This window comes from Festucalex cinctus, chromosome 9, assembly GCF_051991245.1.
Source record: "Festucalex cinctus isolate MCC-2025b chromosome 9, RoL_Fcin_1.0, whole genome shotgun sequence".
Lineage (NCBI taxonomy): Eukaryota > Metazoa > Chordata > Actinopteri > Syngnathiformes > Syngnathidae > Festucalex > Festucalex cinctus.
Genome location: NC_135419.1, coordinates 26,732,607 through 26,744,913, shown reverse-complemented (window position 1 = coordinate 26,744,913; position 12,307 = coordinate 26,732,607). Strand labels below are relative to the sequence as shown.

The 12,307-nt window shown below is 45.4% G+C and overlaps 1 protein-coding gene across 12 annotated transcripts in view; it reads left to right on the top strand.

Annotated features, from left to right (window-relative positions):
* tctn1 (tectonic family member 1) overlaps positions 1-12,307 on the top strand; it is a 54,897-nt gene that overhangs the window by 25,588 nt on the left and 17,002 nt on the right. For 11 of the 12 annotated variants that reach the window (XR_013285133.1, XR_013285131.1, XR_013285132.1 and 8 more), the window contains 2 exons: positions 457-569; positions 9,715-9,735. Coding sequence is in view for 9 of the 12 variants with exons in the window: in XM_077533087.1 (XP_077389213.1) it covers positions 457-569; positions 9,715-9,735 (134 nt within the window). In the remaining 3 variants the exon portion in view is untranslated. Of the gene's footprint in view, positions 1-269; positions 570-9,714; positions 9,736-12,307 lie in introns of all 12 variants that reach the window. The other variant, XM_077533091.1, reaches the window with a different exon arrangement.

Here is a 12,307-nt window from a genome sequence, read left to right as displayed (position 1 = left end):
AATCCCACTAGTGCCTTATGATGTCAAAAGAAAGAATCCGAAGTTTGAGACTCCTAGCTGAAACGTTTTTTAGTTATGGCCCTTCAAAGTTTGGGTGACACGCCCACTTTGAGAATCTGGGAATTGCACACACACAAAATTTTGTATCATATTCGGAGCCCTGTATCTTTTGTTTTAAGGGAGGTAGAGAGCTGTAAATTGCTATATGCATGTATTCTGGCATTGTCTATCAGAATCTGATAAAATCAGCATAGATGTACTATTTTTAGAATTGATGGACCGATGACTGATGGACTTGGCTGGCCTGAAATAATGACAGACTGATGATGACGGACTGGCGAATGACAAACGATGGACCAGCGACATTTATTGACGCACCCAGCCGCCCACCGCTATTTTGACAGAAAAGCAGTTATGTGCCAGCGTAATTTACAGTGTGTCCTTTTTTTTCCACAGCATTCTTATTAGACAGAAGAAGTCGATGTTCCCGGCGTGTGGTTCTGAAAGAGGACTGCAGCTCTCTACCAGCCATAAGCATGGATGCGTACACAAACATCAACCTCTATGCTGTGAGTTGCACCTCATATGAGTCATTGCTATAGTTGTGCAGTTGTCAGTTACTGTACTATTGCACTGTGTAACATATCTCATATTATAGAATAGTGTGCATTTTTGAGTTACTGGATACGTTAAACCATGTGACTATCCTGTTCTTCATACAGTACCATGAAAAAAGATATTTGCCATTTTCTCATATTTTTTTTGATTTGTTTGTTTTGTTTGCTAGTTTAGCCGCTTTAACTCTTTTTTTTTTTTTTTTTTTTTTTTTTTTTTTTTTTTTTCCCTGCCAAAAATGGTAATTCACGTGAACGGAAATCCCAACGAGATCTGCCAATAACAAGGGATGTAACGATATTCAAATGTCATGATACGATATTATCACGATATGAGGCTCACGATACGATAATTATCACGATATTGTGGGGAGGTTGGTGATATTTAAAAAAGGTCAATATGTTGGGGGGGGGGGGGGGGGGGGGGGGGTTGGGGGTGAAATGAGCTCATACTAAAAAAAAAAAACAATATTGTGCTTTCGTACATAACATTAATATTATGTTATTATTATCATGTTTTATAATTATTATTATTATCCATCCATCCATCCATCCATCCATCCATCTTCTTCCGCTTATCCGGGGTCGGGTTGCGGGGGCAGCAGCTTCAGGAGGGAAACCCAGACTTCCCTCTCCCCAGCCACTTCAACCAGCTCATCCGGCGGGATCCCAAGGCGTTCCCAGGCCAGCCGAGAGACATAGTCTCTCCAGCGTGTCCTGGGTCATCCCCCGGGCCTCCCGCCAGTGGGACATGCCCGCAACACCTCCCCAGGGAGGCGTCCAGGAGGCATCCGAACCAGATGCCCGAGCCACCTCAGCTGGCTCCTCTCAACGCGGAGGAGCAGCGGCTCGACTCTGAGTCCCTCCCGGATGACCAAGCTTCTCACCCTATCTCTAATGGAGAGCCCGGACACCCTGCGGAGGAAACTCTTTTCGGCCGCTTGTATCCGGGATCTCGTTCTTTCGGTCACGACCCACAGCTGGTGACCATAGGTGAGGGTGGGAACGTAGATCGACCGGTAAATCGAGAGCTTTGCCTTTTGGCTCAGCTCTTTCTTTACCACGACGGACCGATACAGAGTCCGCATCACTGCAGACGCTGCTCCGATCCGCCTGTCGATCTCCCGCTCCATCCTACCCTCACTCGTGAACAAGACCCCAAGATACTTGAACTCCTTCACTTGGGGCAGGATCTCATGCCCGACCTGAAGACGACACTCCACCCTTTTTTGACTGAGGACCATGGTCTCGGAATTGGAGGTGCTGATCCTCATCCCAACCGCTTCACACTCGGCTGCGAACCGCTCCAGTGAGAGTTGGAGGCCCCGGCTTGATGAAGCCAACAGCACCACATCATCTGCAAAGAGCAGAGACGCAATGCTGAGGCCACCAAACCGGAACCCCTCAATGCCTCGGCTGCACCTAGAAATTCTGTCCATAAAAGTTATGAACAGAATCGGTGACAAAGGGCAACCTTGGCGGAGTCCAACCCTCACCGGAAACGAATCCGACGTACTGCCGGCAATGCGGACCAAACTCTGGCAACGGTCGTACATGGACTGAACAGCCCGTATCAAGGGGCCCGGTACCCCATACTCCCAAAGCACCCCCCACAGAACTCCCCGAGGGACACGGTCGAACGCCTTCTCCAAATCCACAAAACACATGTGGACTGGTTGAGAGAACTCCCACGCACCCTCGAGGATCCTGCTGAGGGTGTAGAGCTGGTCCACTGTTCCACGGCCAGGACGAAAACCACACTGCTCCTCCTGAATCTGAGATTCGACCTCCCGACGGACCCTCCTCTCCAGCACCACTGAATAGACTTTACCAGGGAGGCTGAGGAGTGTGATCCCTCTGTAGTTGGAGCACACCCTCCGGGACCACCACCCCGGTCTGCCAATCCAGAGGCACTGTCCCCGATGTCCACGCGATGTTGTAGAGGCGTGTCAACCATGACAGCCCCACAACATCCAGAGTCTTTAGGAACTTCGGGCGGATCTCATCCACCCCCGGGGCCCTGCCACCGAGGAGCTTTCCAACCACCTCAGTGACTTCGACCCCAGAGATAGGAGAGCCCACCTCAGAGTCCCCAGACTCTGCTTCCTCAAAGGAAGACGTGTCGGTGGAATTGAGGAGGTCTTCAAAGTATTCCCCCCACCGCTTCACGACGTCCCGAGTCGAGGTCAGCAGCACCCCATCGCCACTATACACAGTGTTAATGGTGCACTGCTTTCCTCTCCTGAGACGCCGGATGCTGGACCAGAATTTCCTCTAAGCCGTCCGGAAGTCGTTTTCCATGGCCTCACCAAACTTCTCCCATGTCCGAGTTTTTGCCTCAGCAACCGCCGAACCCGCGTTCCGCTTGGCCATCCGGTACCCGTCAGCTGCCTCCGGAGTCCCGCAGGCCAAAAAGGCCCGATAGGACTCCTTCTTCAGCTTGACGGCATCCCTTACCGCTGGTGTCCACCAGCGGGTTCGAGGATTGCCGCCGCGACAGGCACCGACCACCTTACGGCCACAGCTCCGATCGGCCGCCTCAACAATGGAGGCGCGGAATAGGGCTGCACAATATATCGAAAAAATATCAATATCGCGATATTGGCCCTTGCAATATGCATATCGCAAAGGCATGCAATAAGTTTTCTATGGAATTTTATGCTTTTTATATGAATTTGACCAGTCAGATGCTAACTAAAATGTGCATCGCCATTCAATAGTTGAAAATTATCAAGACATAATTACACTTAATTAACTAAGATTACATTAAGGTTGCTTATTTTGCCACATGAAAAATGTTTTTCTTTCATTAGGTAATAAAAATGTCATTTCTTTAGGTACATGTTAAATATCGCAATAATATCGATATCGCTATGTTCAGCAAGTATATCGCATATCGCATGTTTTTCCAATATCGTACAGCCCTAGCGCGGAACATGGCCCATTCGGACTCAATGTGCCCCGCCTCCCCCCGAGACAAGGGAGAAGCTCTGCCGGAGGTGGGCATTGAAACTCTTTCTGACAGGGGATTCCGCCAGACGTTCCCAGCAAACCCTCACAATACGTTTGGGTCTGCCAGGTCGGACCGGCATCTTCCCCCACCATCAGAGCCAACACACCACCAGGTGGTGATCAGTTGACAGCTCCGCCCCTCTCTTCACCCGAGTGTCCAAAACATGCGGCCGCAAATCCGATGACACGACTACAAAGTCGATCATCGAACTGCGGCCTAGGGTGTCCTGGTGCCAAGTGCACATATGGACACCCTTATGTTTGAACATGGTGTTCGTTATGGACAAACCGTGACGAGCACAGAAGTCCAATAACAGAACACCGCTCGGGTTCCGATCAGGGGGGCCGTTCCTCCCAATCACGCCCCTCTAGGTCTCACTGTCATTCCCCACGTGAGCGTTGAAGTCCCCCAGCAGGACGAGGGAGTCCCCAGAGGGAGCGCTCTCCAGCACACCCTCCAAGGACTCCAAAAAGGGTGGGTACTCTGAATTGCTGTTTGGTGCATATGCACAAACAACAGTCAGGACCCGTCCCCCCACCCGGGCGGAGGGAGGCTACCCTCTCGTCCACCGGGGTAAACCCCAACGTACAGGCGCCGAGCCGGGGGGCAATAAGTATGCCCACACCTGCTCTGCGCCTCTCACCGTGGGCAACTCCAGAGTGGAAGAGAGTCCAACCCCTCTCAAGAGGACTGGTACCAGAGCCCAAGCTGTGTGTGGAGGCGAGTCCGACTACGTCTAGTCGGAACTTCTCGGCCTCACACACCAGCTCGGGCTCCTTCCCTGCCAGAGAGGTGACATTCCATGTCCCGAGACCCAGCTTCTGTAGCCGGGGATCGGTCCGCCAAGGTCTCCGCCTTTGGCTGCCACCCAGCCTACTCTGCACCCGACCCCTTTGGCCCCTCCCACCGGTGGTGAGCCCGTGGGATGGGGGACCCACGTTTCCTCTTCGGGCTGTGCAGGCCCGGCCACCAGGCGCTCGCCAGCGAGCCCCGCCTCCAGGCCTGGCTCCAGAGGGGTTCCCCGGTGACCCGCGTCCGGGCAAGGGAAACGTGCTTCCATTAATATTATCCATCATAAGGGGTCTTATGAGCCGTGCTTAGTCTGGCCCCTCACCTAGGACCTGTTTGCCATGGGTGACCCTGCAAGGGGTATAAAGCCCCAGACAACATAGCTCCTAGGATCATTGGGACACGCAAACACCTCCACCATTTTAAGGTGCCGGCTCATGGAAATTATTATTATTATTCTGTTATTATGTTATGTTGTGTTATGTTGTTAATGCATGTACACGTTGAGTTCCTCCACATATCAACTTGCTTCACAGACATATTACGTTCCCCTTCATCTGACAATTAGTGTAGATTTTAAACATAGAAGGGCCAAAACATCCCTCATGAAAATTAAATTGCACTAAAAAAAAACTAGCCACCAGAGGGTGCTAGAACTGCACAAATGGAAATCAACCAGGCTTTTTTAACAGGTTTTTGCATTTAAATATCGTGAACATGATGACGACGATACTGTGACAGTTTTAATATCACGATATCACGATATCGCGCTTATCATTGCATCCCTACCATAAACGTTAATTGTCGTCAACTGTTTTTGTGTTTTTATTTTTCACAATGGGGCACCGCAATGTCTTGTGCAGCTCTGGTTTCATGAATGAGTTGAAAACTTTTTTTTTTTTTTTTTTTTTTTTAAATCAACTATCATGGCCAGCAGATGGCAGCATTGCATCTCTTTTCAATTGGGTCACGTGGCTCAAATTACATGAAAAGATGGTAAATCTTCGGAAATACGTTTGTCACATTAAATCTAATTCACAGAGCGTCACTAAACCAAAATATTAGTGTCAAAGTCACTGTTGTGCAGAAAACAAATCATTTCACAAAAAGCGTGTTTTTTTTTTTTTTCATTTTTTTCCAATATAACTTGCTATATTTTCAAATGGTGATTACTAAAGAACGGAATAAGGTGGAATCATACTGTTTTTTTCTAATGAGAGAATGGAATCAAATCCTTCATATCTACCATGTTTACGTAGTCATAGCACACAATATTCTGTTTGCCTTGAAAGTTCAGTGAAAATGCTTGAAATCGGCTGGAACTCTAAGGGTTGTCTTTTTGGATAATGTTTGACAGTAAAAGAGTTAAAATGATACTTCACTTATTTATTAGCCCATTATAGCAATAAAAAGTGAATATTTTGTCTGTAATTAACTTGATACTTTCATTATTTTTCACGTACAATTAGTACCTTTAAAAACAAATTTTTCAAATTGCTTTCGACTGAAAATGACATCACAAGGGCTCGGGTAACCAATCACAGCTCACCTGTTTTCAAGGTTTGGTTATGTGACATTCACAAGCTGAGCTGTGATTGGTTACCTGAGCCCTTGTGATGTCATTTTCAGTTGACAGCAAGTTGCAAAATGTGTTTTTAAAGGTACTAATTGTACATGAAAAATAATGAAAATATCAAATTTATTATAGGCAAAATATTAACTTTTTTACTGCCACACATTATAAAAAAACAAAACAAAACACAGTGCCATTTCGCCGATTATGAGCATTCATCAGATTGCATCAGATTCCGTCACATTTCATTGTAATTTCATACATCAGCAGCCCATTGAAAAGAGACACAATGCTGCCATCTGTTGGCCATAGTTAGGTGGTGTTTTTGATTCCACAACCCATTAACCAGGCAGCACTGCACTTAGACGTTGCTCCGTCCATTTAAGAAAAAAAAACAAAACACGTAGATGACGTCATTTCACGTTTATGGCAGCATACATCGTGATTTTACTAATTGTTATTAAATGTTTTTGGCGGTCAAAGAGTTAATGTTTGACTGCCAAAAATGGCTAAATAAGTAAAGTATCCGTTTAAGATAACCATACAAATGTAAATATTAGATTTATATCGGGGTGAAACAAGGCCTCGTAAAATTTGTCACTCCTAACACCATTGCTACTCAATTCTACGCTCCTTACGTCATTGTTTACTTAATTCTTCTCACTTTACTCCATTGCTTACCTGATTACTTGCTACTTCCTCCATTGCTTACTAGATTTCTTCCTTGTTTACTTGTTTCTTTGATTCTTGCTGATTTATTTTTGTGCTATTTTTCTTCCTTCAACTGCTTCTAGATTTCTGGAAGAATTCAAACCATTCCAACTTTAACATGTTCAGCTCATTCCAGGTCATTATATATCATTCCATGTCATTCAATATCATTCAACATCATTCAATATCATTCCAAATCATTCCCCAGGTTTTTATTCAGCCTTCCAGCCTTCACACGCAATTTCCCTAGAAATTGCATTATCTAGTTATTATTATTATTATTATTATTATTATTATTATTATTATTATTATTGTTGTAACAACTATGGCCTATGGCCCAGGCCACCCTCTAATTTTTTTTTTTAAGTTTGCTTCTTCTAAAGCAAATTCTCTGCAGTTGCATAAATATTCCACTGCCCAGACATGATCTAAGCTTGGTTAGTTCTGCAGGTGGTCACCCAACCACCAACAAAGCTCTTTTGAAGCCGCTGACCAGGAGACAAAGGGATTTATGCGTCTGCCGAAGGAGTCTATTCGGGCCCCGACTTCCCGGAGCCCGAGAAACGCCTACAATGAATTGGAATATACAAACGACTGATCAAAGGAATGTTTATGAAGTTTCTTATCAACCAGAGGGGACTCTCTGGCGTCACCCCTCCAGGGGGGCACTCCCGGCACGTCTAGATGGAGCAACAGCACCGTCAAGTGGTGAAACTTGGAACTATCCTTAGTGACAATTCATACAAGCAACCGCATTTTTACACATTTATACCATGATAATTCTTGACAGATAACTGAACTACGTATGATTCATGTTATATCTTTGTGTGTATGAACGTCCTATTTCATTTGTACTCTATAAGGAATGAAAGGTAATCAATATCTTTCAGTTCAATCAGATTAGGCTCACGTAGAAATTACCTCACAAGTTGGTTTATTATGCATTAATTACGATGTGTTAAACGGGTTGTGTGGGGAAACTGATTTGGCAGACTGACCAAATTTAATGCCAAATTATTAATCCCTGCGCGAGCAAACAGAAAGGGTGTGCCACCCCCTACTGAAGCCCCGCCCACAGACTTTAAAAAGACGAGAGGATCTCTCTTTCTCTCTCTTCCAACTTCGCTCCTCCAACATCATCTTCCGATCGCTCTCTACCTGCAAGTTTCCCAGCCTGCTCGAACTTTTGTTCCAAGAAACTTGCCAAACACGTGGCCCCTTTTTTTTTTCTGGCAGCAACCGTTGCCACGAGAGCAGACACTCGCTCCACGCCACGCCAAAGCAGGTGCAAACTGCAACGCTGACCCCAAAGACTCTTTTACTCCTTTTTTTCTTGTTTTTTTTTTCACCATCGGTGATTGCCCGCCAGCGGCGAACTCAGCGGCCCCGGGGTACACTTGCAACGTACCGCCGGACTCAAGGTTGTGCACCTATAAGCCACCCCGCACCACCTGCTATTCGGTGGCGCCCCGCCGCGGTGCTAGCTCACCTCCAACGGCTGGCCTTCCCCGTACGCAGGCGCGTAGCGGACCGAGCTCCAACACCTGGAGTCGGACAGCTGTCCGGTAGAACCAACCTCGCCGGAGAATCAACCTCGCCGGAGAAACATCTCGCCGAGTCGCTGACCAATCAAGGGACGAGCCGCGCAACTAGGTCAGCACCCGAGCGGCTCCCTTGCTCACCTGTGGAATAACCCCCTTTTTTTTATTTTCTTGCCTTTTGGAACGAACATTGACTATTTTTCCCCCTTATTCACAAGACCTTTTTGCTCGTTCGACGCAAACGATTCCCGTAAGTGTGCGTTTGATTTCTAACTCGGCGTATCCCTGGGTGCAACTTACGTTTGAAACATATCACAGATCTGGCAGGTCAAATTTCTCTTTTCCCTGTTTCCTTATTCATTCGCATTCCTTCCTTATTTTCATTAGCTTTATTTTATTTCTTTTCTTCTGACGGTAGAATAGTTAGATAGGCAGTGTTTTGATTCTGTAGTGTAGCAATCGTGAATAAATGCATGTTTTATTAACTCTATTCCGTCTAAGTCATCTGTGTTTCCGAGTGGATTATTATTCTTTTGTTAGTACAACGAACCACTGAATATCGAGTGTGGCGACTTGAGATTATAAATGATTGATGAAGAAAGGATTTTGGTCGTTGGTTGCTCCTGTTAACCCAAAGCAAAGCCAACGTGGTGCCCCTAGAGGTTATCGAGGTAAATACAATTTACCTCTGTAACGTCCAGATTATTAATTCGTCCAAAAGACGACCCAATTATCGCTACATTATTATTATTATTATTATTATTATTGTTATTGTTATTATTATTATTATTATTATTATTACAAGCACTGATTTTGCGTGACGTGACTACATTTTGTAGGACGCATGAATTGAGATTCAAACGCTGTGCGTGTTTGCAGGACAGTTGGTCACCAAGCGCAACTAGAAGAGAGAGAGGTGTAACCGAGCGAGCCTCGTTTGAGAGGAGAGTTCAACAAAAAGAGACAAGCTAGGGAGAGGCGGGGCTTGGGCATGCAATGAACTGGAGTCTTAACTGACAGTTGCAACATCCAATTAGCGCGGAGAAACGACAGCGCCGTTTTCAACATTGACAAACCCCGTTTTTCATTGACACTTTTTCTTAGAGTGAGAAATGAAAGTTAAGTGTGAGAGCGTAATTGGGTGGCCAGCACCCCCCGCGACCCTTGTGAGGGATAAGCGGTCAAGTTAATGGATGGATAGATGGTGTGAGAGCGTGCTAGAAATGCGCGACACTCACTCAGCCCTGATATAAATTAATCACCAGAATTAACGTTTTAATTTTGACAGCCCTACTTTTCACGAATGTGTCTCGCAGTTAGTACGTTTTGAGAAGATGGCAAATACTTTTTCAAGCCACTGTTGCTGCAATCTATAATTTTAATTTTGGTGTGTGAATACAATGTGTGAATTTTGGTGTGTGTGTTTTGCCATTATATTATGATTATAATTGATTTTTATTTTGTTGTTTGCAGGGGAAGAATGAAGGTGCCTCAGTAAGTATGCCCTTTTTGTGTTACTGTGAAAAACCACACTACAAAATTGTGACTGCAAATGGGTAAAAATGTTGCTATGTTGTAAATCAGGAAATTGATCAAATAATGTCAAAAATCAATCATTAGTCTGTTGTAGGCGGCACGGTGGTCGAGTGGTTAGCACGTCCGCCTCCCAGTTCTGAGGACTCCGGTTCGAGTCCAGGCTCCGGCCTTCCTGGGTGGAGTTTGCATGTTCTCCCCGTGCCCGCGTGGGTCTTCTCCGGGTACTCCGGTCTCCTCCCACATTCCAAAGACATGCATGGCAGGTTAATTGGGTGCTCCGAATTGTCCCTAGGTGTGCTTGTGAGTGTGGATGGTTGTTCGTCTCGGTGTGCCCTGCGATTGGCTGGCAACCGGTCCAGGGTGTCCCCCGCCTGCTGCCCAGAGCTAGCTGAGATAGGCGTCAGCACCCCCCGCGACCCTTGTGAGGAATAAGCGGTCAAGAAAATGGATGGATGGATGGATAGTCTGTTGTACACAGAGGTGCCACAAAACGGTTGCATTAAAGCCATAAGACAAGACAGGGGCGTGCCGTGACCTTTAATGTGTATGCACTGCCCACCCGCTTAGGGTGTGAACACATGAAGAATATGAAATGAACGCAAAGCCCATCAGGACAAAATTCAAAATTGGCTGTGAAATGTAAACCCAACTGAGTCTATTTATATACAGTAAGCTCTTGACATCATCAGACATGCACATGGCAGCCGAAGCAGTGTCAAACCTCTCCAATACCTGACATCATAAATGACATGATGTATGTATGTTACAAAAAAAATTCAAACCACTTTTACATCACATGTCACACATGTCAGATTCAGCCCTAGTTTGTTACTTGTTTTTAATCACGGTTTATTTTAAGCATAATTACGTCTCAAAAGAATTTTTACAAGTGTGGGCCCACATCGTCCACTCATAAATAATGGAAAACATGTAATTTGTTAAAACGTGAACATTTCTGAAATGCGCGAAGAGCCTCACTGAAGAGGCTCGGAAATTATGCCCATATTTGGACTTCCTGAATGGAATGGTTTGCGTGTCGTTGCAGTCTCGTCAGTGCTGAGTGTGAGTGTTTGTATAATGTATGCATGCTTCAAACTGCAGTAGAACAACTGAGTGTGCACCCAAACTGCTATTAAAACTAAGGATGTCCGGTGTCCGCTCGGGTGGCGTGGGGGTGGCCTTGGTGCTGCCGCGGCCTGGGGATTCCGGGGGGTGGGGGGGGCAGTGCTCACTTTGCTGGACCGTGGTTGACGGCTTCTTTCTTTGGTGGTGGTCCTTATGCATGCCAGATCCATCGCACCAGCATCTACTGAAACTCAAAGAAAATTTGCCTCTCCCTCCCACAGGTGTCTGTGGATCTCACTTTGCTTTATCTATCCTTCCCTCCTTCCTCTCTTTAGTTTTTCCTCTGGTCACTTGAGATCTCAATTTATTGGAAGTTTGAGGTTTCTGGGGTTGGCATAAGACTCTGGTTTTGTAACCACGCAGAGGGGTTTGGTTGGTGTTGGATTTCACTTTGATGGATTGGATGTACTGGCTTCTATGGATCTCACTTTGCCTCATCGATCCTTCCCTCCTTCCTCTCTTTAGTTTTTCCTCTGGTCTCTTGAGATCTCGTTAATTTGTTGGAATTTAGAGGATTCCGGGGTTGGCGTAAGACTTTGATTTTGTAACCATGGGGAAGGCAGGAAGTGTTTGGTCGGTGCTGGATTTCAGTTTGATTTATCTTTCTTTTCTCTTTATTTTTTCTGACCTTTTCTCTGGTCTCCTGAGCATTTGAACCTCACGACTCTGGCAAGACTCTGAAGTACCTGGGTAAGGCGAAGGGTAATGGGATATTTATAAGGTTTTAGGTGAATTAATGAGTATAAATTTATACGTATTTGCACACACACACGCACGCAAACGCACGCACACAAACGCACGCAAACGCACGCACACATACACACACACACACACACACACAAGCAATATTGTGATATCATGATATTAAAACTGCCACAATATCGTCGTTGTCATGTTCACAATATTTAACTCTTTGACTCCCAGCTATTTTCAAAGAAGCACTCCCATTCACTCGCGGCTGTTTTACTGGATTTTGACTGATTTTGCAAGCCCCACAGAATATTGTGTTCTATTGCTATAAAAGGGAACCTATCAAAAGAAAGATTTAAGTCTCTTCTTTCATCAGGAAAAAAAAAGTATGTTTCTATCGGTTTCCGTTTTGTAGCAATTAGCATTAGAAGTTTCATCAATTTTCACAAATCTATTCAAAATTGGAAGTAATTGGGGTTTTTTTTCTACATGGCTCTGGTTGATCTCCTTTGCTCTGCTGCCACCTGCTGGCCTGTGTAATAACTGCCATTTCTGCAACCGTTCTTTGCAGTTGAGAGGCTGCATCAAAGTCTTCTGTATGCTCTAGCATAAAAATAAACAAAAAAACATATAAATGCGTATTTGGGACACTTAACTCATTCACTGCCAGTCATTATAGAAAATTTTTACATTTCCAATACTCACGTGATATTCC